This window comes from Heptranchias perlo, chromosome 2 (assembly GCF_035084215.1).
Source record: "Heptranchias perlo isolate sHepPer1 chromosome 2, sHepPer1.hap1, whole genome shotgun sequence".
NCBI lineage: Eukaryota > Metazoa > Chordata > Chondrichthyes > Hexanchiformes > Hexanchidae > Heptranchias > Heptranchias perlo.
This window is the reverse complement of record NC_090326.1, coordinates 96,800,701-96,822,063: the sequence shown is the minus strand read 5'-3', so window position 1 is coordinate 96,822,063 and position 21,363 is coordinate 96,800,701. Positions and strand designations below refer to the sequence as shown.

Sequence of the window (21,363 nt, the reverse complement as noted above, 5' to 3'; positions counted from 1 at the left end):
CAAAAACTGACCACGTAGGGATTCTCACTACCACAAGGAGTAGTTGAGGCAAATAGCATAGATACATTTAAGGGGAGGTTAGATAAGCACATGAGGGAGAAAGGAATAGTAGAGTATCCTGATAGGATTGAATGAAGTAGGGAGGGTGGCGGCTCGTGTGGAGCATAAACGCCAGCATAGACCAGTTGGGATGAATGGCCTGGTTTCTGTGCTGTAGTTTCGATGTAATCTTTGTCGTTGTAGCATAGCTTACTGGACTATGTCACATATTGACACATGACCTCATCATCTTCGGTAGGTGGCAGAATATCGGCTCAGGCTATAAACCACTGGATAAATGTATTGAACAGTACTCAGCCCAAAAAGTATATTTACAATAATCACATAGTTTACTAGTGTCCTTAATGTCAGAAGAACAAAGATGTTTCACCTGCACTAACCCTCCACATAAAATTCTAAGGAACAGCATTCTTTTAATTGGCTCTCTACTACCATGGAATGGCTGATTTCGCTTATCACTGTTGCATTCAAACTCACTATTCTTTAGTTGCAATGCAGCCAAGGTTCAGCTCCAAATTTTTATCTCCGAACAAAGGAAATTAAAAAAAATTATGACCTAAATTTCCTGGCCCCCCTGTCTTTTTTTTCCCACTGGATCTGGGGCAGGCAGGGGATGGAAAATTTCTTGGGGTGGGGAGGGGGCAACTCCAGCTATGCTCTCCTCTCCCCGCCCGCACCCCCCACCCCCTCCCCATTTCTCACTCCGCAGGTCTGGAATTGTTCAGTACACCATCAATTGAATGCTGACACAAGGAACATCTGTTGAGGTTGACAGAGGGTGCCCAGAAATGTTTTATTTAGCTAGGGCCTGTGCCTACATTCGCAGAGCTTTGCCTTGTCCATGCTAAAGAGGAGGCCATAAAACTTTTAGAAAATATTTTCACTTTCACTTTCACAAGCAGTACGGAATTTGCCACATCTCCACACTATGGCAAACCTCTGAAGCCTGCCACAAAAAAAAAATTAGAGGACAGGGAGTTCACCTCCAAATGACTCCAAGATTGGATTAATGTCTGAGGTCAGGAGTGTAACTTTATGTTGGACAGAGGTCCTGACCTCCGCCCTCTTCCTGCTGAGGAAAGCTTCAATCAAAGGAGGGTGGAAGATCTTGTCCAATATTTTTCATGACTCCATTTAGATGTTCATCCATTCACAGGATGCTTGTATTAGAAACACATTGAGTGGTTTCAACCATTTTGAACAGCCTGTAATTGCACAAAATTAGCACTTATCCAGACAGCTATCAGAGACTGCTGGGCAGAGTAATGCTAAGTCTCTGATGTTTATGAAATACGAAATTGATGGGCAGGAAAAGACCAGCTGGTCCATCAAGCCTGTGGTACAATGGCAGAAGGTCAAGTGATGGCTCTGTTTTCTGTACTTCCCTCTTTGTCATTGTCATCGTCTTCTTCTTCCTGATGGCTGATTGGAGCTTCTGGAGCTGAAATGGAAAAAAAGGGACAAGTTAGCATTTAGTGGAATGGGTGAGCAGATGGTTGGCTTCTTAAAGCAGCAGCAGCTTATCATGCATCATGTGTAAGGATGACAAAGGAAGGAAGGAAAGAGGGTTTAAAACCCTGCAGGACTTCTCCTCCATCCTCAATAGACGCCACACTCCTGACAGGCCCCCTGACCACGATGTCCATCACCCACTCTTCAAGTGGAGACTGCACATGGATGAAGCACAGCCCTCCTCCTGTGCTGCCTGCTTGTCTGCCTGCCTGCCTGCCTGCTCCCTGATATTGTGTGAGCTTGGCTTGCAAGAAAGAAGGAAGTGTGTCAGTGTTCGAGTAGTGAGATGCTTTGAGGACAATAACGTTGCTGGTGTGTGAAAGATGGCGGAGGTGTGAGGAGGTAAAGGAAGTAATAGTGAGGAGAGCAGAAGGAGGTGGAGTGAAGTGGGCTGCAGTGATTGGAGGAGAGTGCTGGTAATCGGGGGAGTGGGGAAGCATAGTGAGTACTTGGGGCTACAGGTAGTGCAGGGCTAAGTAGAAAGTAATGAGCGATGAGTTATGAGGCTTGCCTTAGCTATCCTCGCGAGGTCATCAAACTTTATTCATTAATGCAGCCATCTCCTGGGGGTGATGATTCTGGCACTCATGCGCTCTGCCACCTCTGCCCACTTGTGCTGGGCAGCTTGCCAAGATAGCTTCCTACCGCCTAATGGATAGAAAATCTCCCTCATCCACCAAAACCTCTAACGCAGTGTCTGAAAACCAAGCATTATTGCTGTGCCTGCCATTGTACAGAATCTTCAGTGACAATTGCTTGCAGCTAAAGCGCACCTCCCCTTTAAATGGTGTCAGCAACTGCCAATGAAGAGCATGATGTGGAGATGCCGGTGATGGACTGGGGTTGACAATTGTAAACAATTTTACAACACCAAGTTATAGTCCAGCAATTTTATTTTAAATTCACAAGCTTTCGGAGACTTCCTCCTTCCTCAGGTAAATGTTTCAGGAGCTCCTTGAAGCCTACGCATTTATACATATAGAACAATACATGGTGTTTACAGACTGCCCCTGCAACTGCCCGTTGCCAAGGCAATCACCGTGTTCAGACAGAGAGGTGTCACCTGCAGAACCCCCGAATACACATTCAACAAAAAAACAAACAGGGAAAAAAAACAGAGAGAAAAAAACAGAGAGAGGCAGAAACATCCGGAAGGCAGAGAGAGCCAGCAAATGACCCATTATATTAAAAACAGATAACATTTGTTCGCTGGTGGGGTAACGTGTAGCGTGACATGAACCCAAGATCCCGTCCTCATGGGTGCGGAACTTGGCTATCAATTTCTGCTCGACGATTTTGCGTTGTCGTGTGTCTCGAAGGCCGCCTTGGAGTACGCTTACCCGAAGGTCGGTGGATGAATGTCCATGACTGCTGAAGTGTTCCCCGACTGGGAGGGAACCCTCCTGTTTGGCGATTGTTGCGCGGTGTCCGTTCATCCGTTGTCGCAGCGTCTGCATGGTCTCGCCAATGTACCATGCTCTGGGGCATCCTTTCCTGTTTATCGCATCCTAAAATTGTTTACAAATGAAGAGCATGACTAGCGCTGGCAGCCTGCCTATTATTTAAATTAATGAAGGGCATGAATTTGGGGCAATTGCTAGCCCACCATTTTTTGGTCAAATGTGTGAGTAGATGACCATTTTTATTCGTTCATGGGATGTGGGCATCGCTGGCGAGGCCGGCATTTATTGCCCATCCCTAATTGCCCTTGAGAAGGTGGTGGTGAGCCGCCTTCTTGAACCGCTGCAGTCCGTGTAGTGAAGGTTCTCCCACAGTGCTGTTAGGAAGGGAGTTCCAGGATTTTGACCCAGCGACGATGAAGGAACGGCGATATATTTCCAAGTCGGGATGGAGTGTGACTTGGAAGGGAATGTGCAGGTGGTGGTGTTCCCATGTGCCTGCTGCCCTTTTTTTTTTATTCGTTCATGGGATGTGGGCGTCGCTGGCGAGGCCGGCATTTATTGTCCATCTCTGATTGCCCTTGAGAAGGTGGTGGTGAGCCACCTTTACAACTGAGTGGCTTGCAAGGCCATTTCAGAGGGCAATTAAGAATCAACCACATTGCTGTGGGTCTGGAGTCACATTTAGGCCAGACCGGGTAAGGACGGCAGGTTTCCTTCCCTGAAGGACATTAGTGAACCAGATGGGTTTTTACGACAATCCAGTAGTTTCATGGCCACCATTACTGATACCAGTATTTTAATTCCAGATTTTTATTTAATTAACTGAATTTAATTAATTGATTGAATTCAAATTCCCCAGCTGCCATGGCAGGATTTGAACTCATGACTCCGGATTTTAGTCCAGGCCTCTGGATTACTAGTCGAGTAACATAACCACTATGCTACCGTACCCACCTTGTCCTTCTAGGTGGTAGAGGTCGCGGGTTTGGGAGGTGCTGTTGAAGAAGCCTTGGCGAGTTGCTGCATTGCATCCTGTGGATGGTACACACTGCAGCCACTGTGCGCCGGTGGTGAAGGGAGTGAATGTTTAGGGTGGTGGATGGGGTGCCAATCAAGCGGGCTGCTTTGTCCTGGATGGTGGCGATCTTCTTGAGTGTTGTTGGAGCTGCACTCATCCAGGCAAGTGGAGAGTATTCCATCACACTCCTGACTTGTGCCTTGTAGATGGTGGAAAGGCTTTGGAGAGTGAGGAGGTGAGTCACTTGCCGCAGAATACCCAGCCTCTGACCTGCTCTTATAGCCACAGTATTTATATGGCTGGTCCAGTTAAGTTTCTGATCAATGGTGACCCCCAGGATGTTGATGGTGGGGGATTTGGCGATGGTAATGCTGTTGAATGTCAAGGGGAGGTGGTTAGACTCTCTTGTTAGAGATGGTCGTTGCGTGGCACTTGTCTGGCGCGAATGTTACTTGCCACTTATGAGCCCAATTATGCTCCCTATTATTTTGTTGAGGCATAATCGTGCTGCCCACACTGTATGAATTAATTCAGAGGGATTAAGGATCCCTGTTTGATGTCTGAAAATCACTTCAAAAGTGGAACTGGTCTCATCTCATTGTGTCTTTACAGTCAAGAATCTCGAAAAATGATCTTGGAAGTTAATCAGTCAGAGGCCTGTTTATTTTGTGGATTTCAATTCCAAAATGGATGGTGGGACCCTAAAGGCAAAAGAAAACATTAAATATTGAGTGATAACACTCTTACCTCTGCGTCAGAAGGTTGTGGGTTCAAGCCCCACTCCAAAACTTGATAATCTAGACCAACACTTCATTTTAGTATCGAGGAAGTGCTACATTGTCAAAATGTCATCTTTTGGAAGAGTCATTAAACTATTTCTATTCAGGTTGATTTCAAAGATCCCATGACACTATTTTAAAAAGAATGGGTATTCTTCTTGCGTCCTGGTCAACATTCACCCCTCAATCAAAAAACACTAAAAATAGATGAACCGATCACTCATCTAGTTAGTGGCTTTGGGATCTGTTGCAAAATAGCTGCCATGTTTGCTAACAAGTCACTGCACATGAGATTCATTGTATATGAATCACTTTGAGACCCAATGAGGTGCTTTATGAATGCAAGCTTTTTAAAAAAAAAAATGTTATAAATAAACTAAATTAAAAGTATTTAAAATAAAATTGTAAAGGAAGAAAATGGGGGAAAAAGACTGGAAGTAGAAGTGAAGTGTTTGAAATGTTTTATTTTTATTTTAAAAGATTGTTTTCATATATTTAGTTGTGTGACAGTGGTTTAGTTTTCTATTACAGTAATAAAACAAATCCTGACAACTGAGTTTTATTACTGTAATGTTAGTGGTCATTTCACCCTCCTGGTGTGTGGGTTGAAAACTTACAAGTCCAGGGAGACTGGAATTCCATGGATTGATCCTTACAATCAGCTATAAAATTGCTTGTACTATGTCAACTTGTCTCAACAGTATAATTGTACTCTGTTAACTCACAGTAAGAAAGCAATTTTTTTTAAAGAGAAAAATCAATTATAAAAGGAACAAACATGTTGTCTTTGCCACTTATTATATTAACTGTAGCCCTAGATAAGATTACAGTTTTCTAATTGCTGCATTATTCCACATCTTTCTCTTCAATGCATGAACTCTTGAGTAATGGTTGCATTATTCCATATGACTATATTTTGTGAAGCCTGCCCATTATCCTATGTCCTGATCTGTTCATTAAAGTTTCAAGAACTGTTGGCATCTGTACATTTTCATCTGTTTTTTAACGATAATTTGGCTTCCATGAAGAAAATGATAGGTTGTGTTTTAATATGTTGCCAAAAATTCATGGATGCAAAGTATTCATCAAGCTAATCTTTAAATTGTTTCTTTCCTCTCAGAAGGTAGTGTCTCACAATCGACAATACAGTTCCAGGAGCACCAACAGCCCTTTGGTATCACGATCAAGTGACTTAAATGTGAGGCTAGATAGGAAATGTCAGCAGGCTATTGATCATGCAGGGCATCCTGACAAAGTCTTGACCCGTTCTCCGTTGATTTACATTTTCCAAGTACAGGAATCACTAAATAACAATCAAGAGTAGGAACCTTGGATGATTTCATTCATCCCTAGATTAGGATTGCTAAGGCAATTTGTTTCTAGCATCCCCAGTCATTGCCTTGGCTGACATCAGCTAATTCAGTGTAGACTGGGATTGAGTTGGTGTAAAGCTGAGTACTGTACTACACTTGCCAGTGTATTTGCCCACTAGGCCATTGAAGGAGCTTCAACTTAAGTGTTTCTTGGTAGCAGACTTTGGTTTTCAGATTTCCTGGATTTCATGTGGATATCAGATGCCAGGAAGTTCCAGAATTGATCATTTTAGATTTGCCAAGAAAGATAATTCTTGAACCAAAACTGGTAGTCAAAACATTAATTGGCTGGAATTTACTATTTCGTGGATTGGCTTCAAACTAGTTGATAAGTAATTTCATATCAATAGTGCAAATGGGGATTTATTTTGTATCATTGTTTTGTGTTACCAAACCTCCACAACCATGGAACAAAACTTCAATAATGTTCTCGAATTCCTAGGTATAAAATCTTTCACACTCTCCTCAAAATGCTGTACATGCCTCATTACTTCACATTAATTGCCCTTCTCTGGCCATTGGCATTTTGTTCTTAAATATTTTTGCTTTCTCTCTCTTCATAGATTTGGCTTCCTTTCCCTTTTCTTTGAGAGCATTCTCTTTTATTTTTCCTTTGGCTACATTTCCACATGGTTTCATTTTTCAGTTTTGTTGTAAATGAGCCGGCTTTAATGGAATGCCCTTGCCTAGTGACCATTTTAAATGCAGTTACCACCCCGGGCACACTGATAAATGGAATCTGGCATATTATTTTTTTAATAAACAGGTGTCACATCAGCAAAAGAATCAGATGTTCCTAGGAGCAGTAATCATTCCTGTACAGCAGTGAGATTAGGAAGTCACACATCTCCCAGTCTGACAATATCCAAAGGTCAGAATCGTCACATTTTCTTTCTTTCTCATCAATGGTTAATACAAGTCCAGAACTGACTTATTTAAAATGTGGGCTATAGATGTGTGTGACAGTAAAACTGTAGAGCCTGGTTTTCAATAACTACACTTGGATGAGCAGAATAAGCTACGACATTGCTGTTTCTCCCAGTGAACATCAGCACAGCAGTCGATAACACAACTGCATCACAGTAAAGTGACATTTTTCATAGGCAGGAAGTAGTCCTCAAATGGCTTCAAATTCTGGGCTGTTGCTTATTAGTTGTGTGTATATCAATGTCAGCTTTTATATGTCACACAGCATTACAGTGCATTGTCTGAACTTCTGTAAGATCACAAAGATAAATGCAGATGTAGGAGGCTAACCGTCCCCTGTAACTCATCCTCCCCTAGAATCCTACATCCCACCATCACAACATCTGCCTCTTGTAGAAAAAAGTGCCATATACAGATAAAGGAAGGAAAATAAGGAAGACTGCTAATCTGAGGAGGGAGAGAGAGAGAATGAATCCTAGTGTCCAATTAACAGTATATTAATAGGCTGTAGTGATTTTTTTCCAAGAGTGTACGAAACCGAATTGGTAGGATGAGTGTATCACCCAGAGGTGCACTGAAGGATCATTGAACCAGCAATTTTCAACACATGGGGCCCATTGTGGAAGTGACACTTGTGGGTTAATATGGTATACTAGTCTCCACCAGGGATAACTATTGTGTTCCCTTATTATTTAACAAAGAATCATGACAATTTTGTTGTTTCCAAACTTATCTTGTGGATATAAAGGGAGGGGAGGGGGAAGGAAATTATAAAAGATACGCAACAAAAATAAAAATGAAGTACCTAGTCAAAAAGAAAAGTCTGAATCAGAAAAAGCAGCAAATCTCCTCCTTTTACCCCCTCTTGAAAATACTGATGCATTAATTACATTAGCCTTAACCTGACTATATTGTTTATTACTTTTTCTTGAATTTAAAAAAAGTGTAGTTTCAATAAAGAAAGGTTATTTAACAGATTTAATTCCTGATCTGTGTTGAGTTGATGGATCTCAGCTTGAGCAATGCTACAGTTGACCTCAGCATCCTGGGTTATGATGGCAGAAAAACATAACTGGGTCCCAATCCTTATTACTATTGAGAACCCTGTGCTGGAAAGAGTGTGTACATTGACATTGGCTGAGGACATAATTGGACTTCTCTGTAGCTCTCAATGTTTCAACTGCTGTTGACTGTTAGGGACCTAGGGGTAGGCATGAAGGCACCCAATATGTTCAGGACTGAAGGGAACAAAAGGGCTCCACACTGGATTTAAAGAAAATCTTTTAAAATCCCAACTAACTAACTATTTGTGTGGAGCTTTGTAATGCTCTTTGATGCACCATAATTGGTATTGAAATAGCAATTTGTCATTAGGCATAATCAACTATGGACTCAACCATATGGTAGTAGGCAGGACTATTAGATCAGGGCATTAGTCAACCTATAGAAACCATATTAAATTAACAACTGAAAAGAAACAAATTTGATTAGAATATAACAGTCTAATACTTGAAGATGTGACATAAAACCTTGGATTGTAGGATGAGAATCACAAAGAATATTCAGTCTTTTCACTGCTTATGGAGGATGGAAAAGTTGAAAAAGAGAAATATTTAATAAGAAATTCTATGATATTAAAAAAAAATGTTCCCTTGCACTGAATTGGAAAAATAAGACGAAACCAAAAGAGCGCACTGAAATGAGAGAAAAAAACTAAATACGTCATAGCACTGCAGCCATCGTGCATTTCACAACTAATCCATATAGACACCCACGTAAATCCACCTACTCAACTGCAAATGCAGCACTAACATTTTCCTTGCTTGTCCCCTGATAGATTCTCTTCTGAATTACTTCACTGCAAGTCTTTCATAATGCATGATACTTTCGAACGAGTGCTCAGTATTAAATATAAATTCTACCTCAAAATTGGGTTAGAAAAAATAGCTGCCATGGTTAAAAGGATGTAATTTTGTTAGTAATTGAATCAGTGCAATCAAAGCACTCTTGAACACCGCCATTTGACACTATCACCCTAAGAATAAAAGCGTTACGTTAGAGTGTTCTATATATAATATTTATTTGAATATGCTGTCTGTTTCTTTTTATCAGGATAAATATTAATTCACAAGCTGATATTGAAAATGTATGAAAACCTTCAGTTAACATGCTTTATATTGCATCTTGCTGATACTTCTGGCTTTTTTGTTCATTAAACCTAGATGACCTGGAAGTAACAGACTGAATGAATGTATTATAAATGAAGCATTACACAGGGGCGTTTCAGTGCTGCATCTGATGTGTCTTATCATCCATCTGAAACTTTAATGATATTTTTTCCCCCTGTGACTACCTACAGACGACGCCGGGAAAAGAAAAGTTCTGTCCTCACTGGATTTCTCTTGGAGATGAGGTCTTAACAACTTTCATTAATGGTGGCAATCTATGTCTGGTTGGTTGGCTGGGAAAACAAATTGAATGGATTGAACAGCTTGCTTAATATATTACTGCTCAAACTGAAGAGTGCCAAATTAGGTGACATTGACAGAACACCGTGCTATCCTTACACGGAATAACGGTGGTTGAAAATGTTCGTTCAACCAAAACCCATTGCTATTAGGCTAACTTCTGGAAGGGAATCTGCATGAGGAGTTTTGAAAGTGTACCACATTAATCCAGGGTATCTGAAATACGTACAAAAAAAAAACATTGTTAATGTTATGCAACAGTTGCATAATATTAACGGTGCCTACCGGTGCCTATGGTGCCTACCGGTGCCTATGGTGAAGATATATAGCTTGCATTTTACATTTCTTAATCTATTTCTATATTTAAAAATTTGAAAACATTTGGAGTCGTAAATTGATTTCATAGTCATTTCATAGTGCAGTCATTTGGATAAATGTTTGCAGGGATTTTTTTTACCTCTGTAAGCTTTTGATAAACAGGACTAAACAGCAGTATTTTGAGGCTATATTTTGAAGGGCAGGATTTATTACATCAGTCTTCTGGTTGCGGAATTGCCGAGATCAGATATGAATTTATTTTAGCTTGCTCAATCTTGGTAGCAGAATGGACTTATTGACCCCATAGTGCAGTATAGAATCTAAGGGATGTGAGTTTGAGTTTCTTTATGGATTTGGTTGAGACCTTTTCAAAAATTGAAAAACCTTAATGCAGTGCCGAGCCAATGCACACATTTGCACCATACTACTATAAAAATACTTCTCTTTACTCTGTCAGGGATCTCTTGTGCCTCTATCTCTCTCTCACTCCCCATACAGTCCAGCAGTATCACCTTAATGCAAGTTTTTTTCCCCCTGGATTTGAGATGGTTGTGTGTTGTACGGGAACTCTTTGTTTAAACTTGAGCCAGGCTGCCCATAGGTGTCTAGGTCTGCTCCTGCATTCAGCGTGAATCAATTTCCTCTGTCTGCCTTTTTGTTGACTATAATTTGGATTTCTATGTCTGTTCTTTTACTCAGTATGGTTAGGATCCATTAGTTCATCTCTGCATTCAGAGTGATTCAAATCCCTCAGTAGACTCCTGTGTTCAGCGTATTATGGATATCTAGGTCTGTCTCTGCAGTCAGCATGGTTTGAATCCCTATCACTGCTTTTGTTCAACATGGTTTGGATTCCCAGGTTTGCCCCTGTGTTCATGATGGTTCAAATCCCTTGGCCTGCCTGTGAAATGCTTTCCCTCTGTTGGTTTGTGCAACTTGCTCATCTTTGTCCTTGAAGAGAGCATATCAAATTCATTGGAGCTGATGTTACTGTATTAATTCTGACAGGGGCCTCTGATCCATGAATAGATATAGTTGCTCATTGGGGACACAATTGGAGCATTTCATCCCAAGCATGATCCAGTAGCAGTTGGTAGCACAGCTGTTTAGGCATAATACTAGAGATTGTATAAGGACCCAGCTTTCATTGCAGTACAGTGGGAGTGACAGGCAGGTAGGATGTCAACAGTGTAGGAACCAAAATAAGATGATTTGACTGTCAACATAGTATGTTAAACAGCCTCTTAGATAAACAGAACCAAACTCCAGTAATCTGATTGGATATATAACTTTAAATGGATTTCATTTCCACTCCCCAATCAGGTTGCTGGAATATGGTTTATGTGCTCAATGGCTCACTGTTGCTGTGCATTCCGTGGAGGTACCCAGTTGCTGTGTTTAGTTAGACCTGTAGAAGCATGTCTGAGCTGACTAATCCACAAAGCTATCCTGCTGGCGAGAGGTAGGGCACGACCTTCATAAGAAGCATTTGGCAAACCTTACCTTGTTCATCTACAAGCACACAATACAATCTTAATTTTCTTTCATTTTGTTTTGGATGCAGGACCATAGTTGGAATTTTATTGAAACATTTAGCCGGCACAGGCACGATGGGCCGAATGGCTTCCTTCTGTGTTGTATGATTCTATTGATTCTATTCTATGATTTGTACTGCATTTTCTGATGTTAAAGCTATCCAGAGTTGAAGTTATATAGGTTGGATTGGATATCAGCATATGTTCATACTGTTGAATTGTTCTTTCTGTAATTTGCGGTTCATCTTACAATTTTTGACAGTTTTTTTTAATCAAAATGTACATTGCTTGTCCGTATTGAGCCGGAACTTGCTCGGAGCGGTGAGGCAACCATCGCAGCAGCTCCTGCGAATTAAATGTACAAATTTACTTACGTCAGGCTCCACGGCATAGACTTGCGTTATTTGTAAGTTTTCAAAAAATGCACGGCATCAACCAGCCTCTGAACAGAGTGGGTTGATTCTCGTGGGATATGTCTGTGAGAAAGGAACACACTCCCACAAAATCTGTCAGGAGGAGAAGTCACGCCCACAAGCAGGCAAGCAAAGTTTGTTCATTTAAAGTAATATTCTGCAAGTCATTGTAAATAAAGATGTTAATTTTTTAAATAAAAAGCCAAAGAAGTAATTTAATTAAATTAGAGACAGAAGTGAAAAGTAAAAAAAAATTAAACTGTTTTAATTTTTAATAACCAAAATATATTACAATAAAGAGTAATATGAGACTCCACATTTTTAGAATGTAATTTTTAGTTGTTTGGCAGTCATTAAGAGTCACCATGCTTTTAAAAAATACTGTAGATCTGATATTTTTTAGTGTACCTTTTTGGTGGCATAAGTAGTTACGTTCCAGCTTGGCAGATGGGCAAGTTTATAATTTTTCAGTGATTTCTATGATTATGGCATGCGATTTCCCCTTTAATTCGCAGCTGTCAAATCGCCGGCGAACCAATAGGAGCAAGTTCACGATTTCCGGGTTTTAATGAGCATGTGCAAATGCGTGAACTTGCTCCTTCGATTCGCCAGCGGAGACAGAGGACGCCATTGAGGAACGACGTTCATAAGTGAGTAATTTTTGGGCCAACATCATCAGCATCAATATGATGTATAGCTCTTCTAGATATCCCTCCCAAAGGGGGAAAAAAAATTGCCAAGCATTTTTTCATGAATGTGTAAGTATATGCTTTAATAGCAGAGTATAAAAGCATAGTAAGTGAAACAGTTACACCTATTGAAAAGAAAACACAAAAACTGCCATAAAATCCAACAGTTGTTGGGCCAAACTTGTGAGAGAGAAACTTGTAATCTATTTAAAATAACTTATTTATAGTCAAATCATTAGCTTTGGAACTATAGAAGTGTTTTTTCATTATAGTGTAATATATTGCAAGTGATATACACAAATCAGTTCAGTGCTGGATTCTATTAGCTGCTGATTATATATTTTTATTACTGGTCACAGAGGTATCTATTGGTCTGCGCTCCAATTACAGTAAGAATATTAAGGTCTCAAATTTTTTTAAAAAGGCACATTAATTCCGAATGAATTTTTTCAAGGACTTGTTTATTTCGTACACCCAATTATAGAGAAGAGTCTAAGACATCCACCTGTGTAAGCTGTTGTTTGCTGTTTGTGGGCAGCCTGTCCACGTTTAAGCAGATAGAGACCCCATACAACTCTCAACCATCTCAAATCCAGGATCTCACAATTTATTTTCATTTTCTATAATGAAGCATTTATAATTCCCTGAGTACTCATGTACTGCTTTAGTTTAAAAAATATACACAAATCACACCACTGCCTCTGCTGGTATTTTCACACATTACTCATGCATAACTCCCAGGTGCAATTAATTTATCCCATGTTTGCAGTTCTTTCATATTCATCTCTCAATATAATTTGTTTGTCAGCAACTATGATACATGCACACCTAGTTTTTGAATGTGAAAAGTTCAGCCTCAAATAGAACACACTTGTCTGCAAGATTCCTGAAGTGTTTTTTTTATCTGTCCAGTAGATTTATCAATGGTCACTGTTGTGTTGAGAATGAAGTACATAGTTAATTTTTTAATGTAAAAAAAGTATATATATTCACTCCTCTTGAAGTCCCCACCATTACAGATGCCAGTCTTCAGCCAATTTGATTCAGTCTACATGATATCAAGAAACGGCTGAGTGCACTGGACATAGCAAAGGCTACGGGTCCCGACAACATTCTGGCTGCAGTACCAGCATGCCCCCAGCCAAGCTGCTCCAGTACAGCTACATCACTGGCACCTACTCTTAAATGTAAAAAATTGGTCTGGCACGTCCTGTCCACAAAAAGTAGTCCTGTCCACAAAAGTTGGCTAGAGGTGCTCCAGAACTAGCCGCGCCTCTAGCCAAGCTGTTCCAGTACAGCTACAACACTGGCATCTACCCGACAATGTGGAAAATTGCCCAGGTTTGTCCTATCCACAAAAAAAGGACAAATCCAATCCGGCCAATTACCACCCCATCAGTCTACTCTCAATCATCAGCAAAGTGATGGAAGGCGTCGTCGACAGTGCTATCAAGCAGTACTTACTCACCAATATCCTGCTCAGTTTGGGTTCCGCCAGGACCACTCGGCTCCAGACCTCATTAAAGCCTTGGTCCAAACATGGACAAAAGAGCTGAATTCCAGAGGTGAGGTGAGAGTGACTGCCCTTGACATCAAGGCAGCATTTGACCGAGTGTGGCACCAAGGAGCCCTAGTAAAATTGAAGTCAATGGGAATCGGGGAAAATTCACCAGTGGCTGGAGTCATGCCAAGCACAAAGGAAGATGGTAGTGGTTGTTGGAGGCCAATCATCTCAGTCCCAGGACATTGCTGCAGGAGTTCCTCAGGGCAGTGTCCTGGGCCCAACCATCTTCAGCTGCTTCATCAATGACCTTCCCTCCATCATAAGGTCAGAAATGGGGATGTTCGCTGATGATTGCTCAGTATTCAGTTCCACTCGCAACCCCCCAGATAATGAAGCAGTCCGAGCCTGCATGCAGCAAGACCTGGACAACATCCAGGCTTGGGCTGATAAGTGGCAAGTAACATTCGTGCCAGACAAGTGCCAGGCAATGACCATCTCCAACAAGAGAGAGTCTAACCACCACCCCCCCACCCCACTTGACATTCAATGGCATTACCATCACTGAATCCCCCAACATCAACATCCTGGGGGTCACCATTAACCAGAAACTTAACTGGAGCAGCCGTATAAATACTGTGGCTACAAGAGCAGGTCAGAGGCTGGGTGTTCTGTGGCGAGTGACTCACCTCCTGACTCCCCAAAGCCTTTCCACCATCTACAAGGCACAAGTCAGGAGTGTGATGGAATACTCTCCACTTGCCTGGATGAGTGCAGCTCCAACAACATTCAAGAAGCTCAACACCATTCAGGACAAAGCAGCCCGTTTGATTGGCACCCCATCCACCACCCTAAACAATTCACTCCCTTCACCTCTGGCGCACAGTGGCTGCAGTGTGCACCATCCACAGGATGCACTGCAGCAACTCGCCAAGGCTTCTTCGAAAGCACCTCCCAAACCCGCGACCTCTACCACCTAGAAGGACAAGAGCAGCAGACACATGGGAACAACACCACCTGCACGTTCCCCTCCAAGTCATACATCATCCCGACTTGGAAATATATCGCTGTTCCTTCATCATCGCTGGGTCAAAATCCTGGAACTCCCTTCCTAACAGCACTGTGAGAGAACCTTCACCACACGAACTGCATCGATTCATGAAGGCGGCTCACCACCACCTTCTCAAGGGCAATTAGGGATGGGCAATAAATGCTGGCCTCGCCAGTGACGCCCACATCCCATGAACGAATAAAAAGAGATATAACCTGGCCAAGTACCATCCTATCAGTTTACACTCAATCATCAGCAAAATGATGGAAAGAGTTATCAAAAATGCTTTCAAGCAACACTTACTCACCAATAACCTGTTCACAGGTGCTCAGTTTACCTCCTACGGGAGAGTGTACTGCTTAATTCAAATAGGGACTGGGAGTTAAAATGGCCCAGGCCTCATGCTCAGCTCCCCACGGGTTTCCCTCCCACCCCACATCCGCAGTTAAAATTTACCCCCATATGTGTATGTATAAAATGAAATAGGAATGGAAGAAGCATGTCTTTTTAAAAACAATGCACTTACTACTTATTTATTGTACCAAACGAACAAAACAAGCGCCGATGAACTGCTACAAAACTAATCATTAACGTACTCAGCAATTGTGCATAAAGTAGAAAGTAGTGTTTTGCTCTTCTCTCAGATTTCTACCAAAATTTTAAGTAGGAAGTTTCCTTCTTGCCTGTTGTATTGCTCATTCAGTTCCAACTTTACTTCTTTTGTACAGTTGCAATGATGGTCAGCCATCACATACAAATCTTATATATTCCTTATTGGTCTGTCCTGATTTACAGCATGTAAAATGATTCTACTTTTATTGTGATAAAATCACCAGTGACAGATTAAACCTTTCACAAACTTAACATGATATTTAGCAAGTTCTCCAAAGAATATTCATGCCAATCAGGCTGCATCTATTCAACAGTTATAATTGATTTTAACCACGTAAGTATAATTGATTGATGGATGGGCTATTGATGCAGCCAGCAGAGGTGTTACATGTCCACTTGATTTGGTCATCTTGGTTCTATTCCACAGAAGACAGATGACATTATTGCAGTAACAAAGTAAATGCTGACGTGCATTTCTAGCCTGTGGTTTATTAGCTGGGCAATTGACGTATGTGTTGAATAAAGAATAGGATCTGAACATGCTGAACTTCACTTGGTGTGACATTAACACATTCCAGGTCACAAAACAGGAATGAGTAGAGTTACATCCACTTCGTCAACGCCTCACAACAATCCCAGTGTCAAGCAAATCACATTAGTATGTGTTATAAAAACAGAAAATGCTGGAGAAACTCAGCAAGTCAGGCAGCATCTGTGGAGAAAGAAACTGCGTTAATGTTTTAGATCAAAGACCTTTTGTCAGAACTGGAAGATGTTTAAAGAGTTAAAGTTTTTGAGCAAGTACAGAGCCAGGGGAAGGGTGGGGGGAGATGGAGGTTAGGGAGGGGCTGAAAGAATTTCTTCGTTCTTTCCTCCACCCCCCCCACCCCCACCCCACCTTCCCCTGGCTCAGTACTTGCTCAAAAACTTTAACCCTTTAAACATCTTCCAGTTCTGACAAAAGGTCTTCGATCTGAAACATTGTGGTCAATTTTCGGATGGCCAAGCGGATGCTTTCGTGGCGGGAGGCTCCTAAAATTGGGGATTCCCGGAGCGGGTCCAGAGCCTGGCTCCAACCCGCCCACTTCCGGGTTCCCCAATGACGTGAATCGGTGCGTGCGCAACCCCCGCATGCGGGACTCCCATCGGCAATCAAAGCCGGCGGGATCCCACTTAAGATCATTATCTGGGTACTTGAGGTCGTTTACAGACCTCACTAGTTAGAGATTTTAGGAGGATTCGGATTTTGGACTACCCAGAGCGTGTTTCCCATGCTGGGGGAAGCACTCCCTGTTTAAACAGACGTGTGGCAGCTGCAAAGGTCAATTTAACAGGTGCGGGGTAAACCCTCATTCATTGCAGCAGGGCACTCTGTCACCTCAGACAAAGTTTTGCCTGCCATACCGTTGTCTCCACACTCCAAATTATTAAATCATACCCTAAACTCTGCTGTCCAAACACATTTACCTACTTTGTGGACCCCCTCACACTCACACCGTCAGGATGGAGGGGGTGGGGGGGGAATCCATTGCTGCATTCATCACTCCATTGGAGGACGACCAACGTCACCAGCCTCGCCAGGCATGCCATCCACCTCCGTGGAGCTACACAACACAGTGCTGCGCAACAGGCACCTGCACAAAGTAGTCGTGCAACTACACATACACCCACTGTAAGGTGACCCAATGGGTGGCATCAAGGGTATTCATGGAGAACCTTATGAAATGGCTTGTGCAATAAGGCACGTCAAGAATGGCCAAGACGTGGCAGTAGTGGTGACAATATAATATGTAATGTGAGTTGATCAGAAATCAAATATAAGTAAAAACGATGACAAACCCTCAAACACCCTTGTGCATTCCCTTCATGCTCACGACACGTTTGCGTTACGCTTCCTACTACACATGTGATGCATGCCCTGTGGCTGCGGCACAGGTAGTGGCAGGTTGGGTGAGGCTGACCGTGAAAGAGATGCATGAGAGGGTGAGTATGAGATAGAGCCATGAGATTGTATGAGGATTGGGTTGAGTGGTAGTGGTGGGATGAGTACTGGCGAGGTGAGTAAGTGCAGGTAAGATGAGGATGAGCTTTGAGTGGGTGTGAGGAGTGATGTGACAGAGTCGTGTTGGCAGTGCAGAAGGAGATGTGGGGTGGGGGCGGTGATGTGGCAGACGGAGTGTAGGGGAATGAGTAAGAGTACTCACTTCGGCTGACCTACTTAGGTCATTGAAGCGCCTCCTGCACTGTACGCAGGTGCGAGATATGTTGGTGTGGTCCAAATGGATGCTACCTGTCAGTAAGTGCCAACGGAAAGCAGCTATATGTGTCGCACAAGAACTGCTAGGTGCCAATGTCAGCTAGTTCAGGATTTCACCCTAATTTTGGAATTCACTTTTTGGGTAGAAATGATCTGATTAACTCTAAAATCAGGAGGCTTGTATATACATCATGGCAAGTATGCATTTACATTTCATCCCTGGAACAAACTCTTCCCCCAAGTCACTTACAACGGCACTTTCAAATTCCCAACTGTCTAGCCTTTGGCACTATGACGTTTCTGCAGTGATCGATCTGCTCAATCACACCCTTACCTCTACCTCTGATACCCTTCTCTTCTCCCCATTAAAACTATTATTCTCTCACCCTGGTTCGACCTGGTTCAAAGGACGCAGACTTGAATGTTTATGGTGGACAACTGGTTTAGCCATTCATCGCCAGATCTGGCTGGACCACATAAAGCATGATTGGGTCCTGCTCTTCTCTGCCAAAACTGCACGTTATTCTAGGATCATCCTAGAATGCAAAGATAACCCCCAGCTTCTCTCGACTACAAACCGTCTTTTTAAATCCCTCTCCTCTGTCCCCTCCACCCCCACCTCCAACGACAAGTGCAAGGAGCTCATGGACTTCTTTGTCACTAAGATTGATACCATCCGTTCAGCTGCTTCCGTTGCTTCCCTCCCTTCCCCTTTGGTTCCCCCCCTGCCCTGGCCCTGAACTCTCATCTTTCTCCAGTTTCTCTCTTATCTCCCCTTGTGCCCTCTCCAAGCTCATCTTGTCCATGAGACCCACCTCCTGCTCCCTCTCACCAAACTGCTGACCACCCAACTTCCCTTCCTGGCCCCCATGTTAGCTGATATTGTTAACAGTTCCCTCTCAGGTACTGTTCCCCCTCCATTCAAGTCTCCCATCATCAACCCTCTTCTCAAAAAAACCCACCTTGACACTTCTGTCCTTGCAAACTACTGCCTCATCTCCAACCTCCCTTTCCTCTCAAGTCCTTGAACGTGTTGTCGCCTCCCAAATCCATGCCCATCTTTCCCACAACTCCAGGTTTGAACCCCTCCAATCAGGTTTTCACCCTGCCAAAGTAATGAAACAGCCCGTATCAAAGTCATAAATGACATCCTATGTGACTGTGACTGTGGTAAACTATCGCTTCTCATCTTTCTCGACCTGTCTGCAGCCTTTTACACCATTGGCCACACCATCCTCCTCCAACTCCTCTCCTTTGTCGTCCGGCTGGGTGGGACTGCCCTCCCTGGTTCCATTCTTATCTATCCTGTCATAGCCAAAGAATTACCTGCAATGGCTTCTCTTTCTGCTCCTGCACCGTTATCTCTGGAGTCTCCCAAGGATCTATCCTTGGCTCCCTCCTATTTCACATCTACATGCTGCTCCTCGGTTACGTCAGCCGAAAACACAATGTCAGGTTTCACATGTACGCTGACAACACCCAGCTCTACCTCACCACCATCTTTCTTGACCCCTTCACTATCTCTGATTTGACACGCTGCTTGTCCAACATCCAGTACTGGATGAGCAGAAATTTCCTCCAACTAAATATTGGGAAGACTGAAGCCATTGTCTTTGGTCCCCTCCACAATCTCCGTTCCCTAGCCACTGACTCCATCATTCTCCCTGGCCACTGTCTGAGGCTGAACCAACCATTCACAACCTTGCCATCCTATTTGATCTTGAGATGAGCTCCCGACCCCATATCAGCTCCATCAACAAAATCGTCTACTTCCACCTCCAAAACATCACCCGTCTCTGCCCCTGCCTCAGCTCATCTGCTGCTGAAACCCTCATCCATGCCTTTGTTACCTCTAGAGTTGACTATTCCAATGCTGCATTGACCGACCTCCCATCTTCCACCCTCCATAAACTTGAGCTCATCCAAAGCTCTGCTGCCCATATCCTAACTCGCACCAAGTCCCATTCGCCCATCACCCCAGTGCTCACTGACCTATATTAGCTCCCGGTCGAGCAATGCCTCGATTTTAAAATTCTCATCCTTGTTTTCATACCTCTCCATGGCTTCGCCCCTCCCTATCTCTGTAACCTTCTCCAGCCCTGCAACCCTCCGAGATCTCTGCTGTCCTCCAATTCTGGCCTCTTTTGTATCTCCAATTTTAATCACTCCACTATTGATGGCCGTGTCTTCAGTTGCCTAGGCCCTAAGCTCTGGAATTGCCACCCTAAATTTCTCTATCTCTCTCCTCCTTTTAAGACGATCTTTAAAACCTACCTCTTTGACGAGCTTTTGGTCACCTGTCTAATATCTCCTTATGCGGCTTGGTGTCAAATTTTGTTTGATAGTCGCTCCAGTGAAGTGCCTTGGGATGTTTTACTGCTTTAAAGGTGCCATATAAATGCATGTTGTTGTAAAGGCAGCTTGCCACAACACATGCTTTTAATTATTCAGCAGCTTTTTAAAAATAATTTTATATTTTCACCAATTTATTTTATGTTTGTCAAGGTGAGGATCGCTTGTCATTTTCCACTTTTGATAGCCGATGACTAAACCAACCACCCTCAGACCATATACAATGCAGAGACAAGTTTTCTCGACTTTCTCCTAGCAATGTATCAACCTGAAAGCTTAGAAGAGCAATCTGTATTGCACTAATGTGACATTTTTATTTCCCACATTAGCTGAGCTTTGAGATCTCTGAATGAGATTGCTAATTTAGTGTGGAATATGGACAGTTTTATGTTATGGACTTACAGCCACTAGGAATGGGTTGAAACATGTTTCATGTGAGCCCATATAGCCAGCACACACACATTCTCATCCTATTAGTCTGTATTGGATTATATCCTTGTCTTACAGGTGAAACCACAGTAACATAACTCAGTGCAAAAGCCAATCCAAATTGCTTTCATTCTCTATTAAGATGCTGCATCTAAAAAAAACTAACCATTTGTAAAACTTAATTTACCTCAAAGGGTCACATATCTGAAATATATCTTATTTGGATCATGAAAAGAAGTCCCCTGGGAGAAAATGACCACAGCATCAGTGCTGTGTCTTAAAACACAATTATTTTTCTCCCCATCGCCATCTTAAATTTCAGTACACCAAGGAAACCAGCAATAAAACAATGATTGTTCATTCAGATAAGGAATTTGGTGTCTATGAAGGTGTGCCATTGAACAGAGTTGTAAGACTGTGCTTTAACTTGCCGTGCGGCATGGCACAGCTGCACCCATGCCGAGACATCTTTTGGGAATAAAATTCAACACATTATTTATCTACATTACTACGCTTATATTTGCAGTAATGATGGTCAGAGTGGGAGCTGAATGAATGCTCCATCACACAATCTTTGTTTCAAATGTTAAAGTGCATAGAAAATATGAAATCATCAGCATTATGTAATGGTTCTAAAATTTTGTCCAAGGCCTTGGAATTACAAAG

The 21,363-nt window shown here is 42.5% G+C and overlaps 1 protein-coding gene across 1 annotated transcript in view; it reads left to right on the top strand.

Annotated features, from left to right (window-relative positions):
* gabbr2 (gamma-aminobutyric acid (GABA) B receptor, 2) overlaps window positions 1-21,363 on the top strand; it is a 971,826-nt gene that overhangs the window by 71,206 nt on the left and 879,257 nt on the right. The window contains 1 exon segment of the mRNA XM_068004534.1: window positions 14,048-14,065. Within this exon segment, the coding sequence (XP_067860635.1) occupies window positions 14,048-14,065 (18 nt within the window).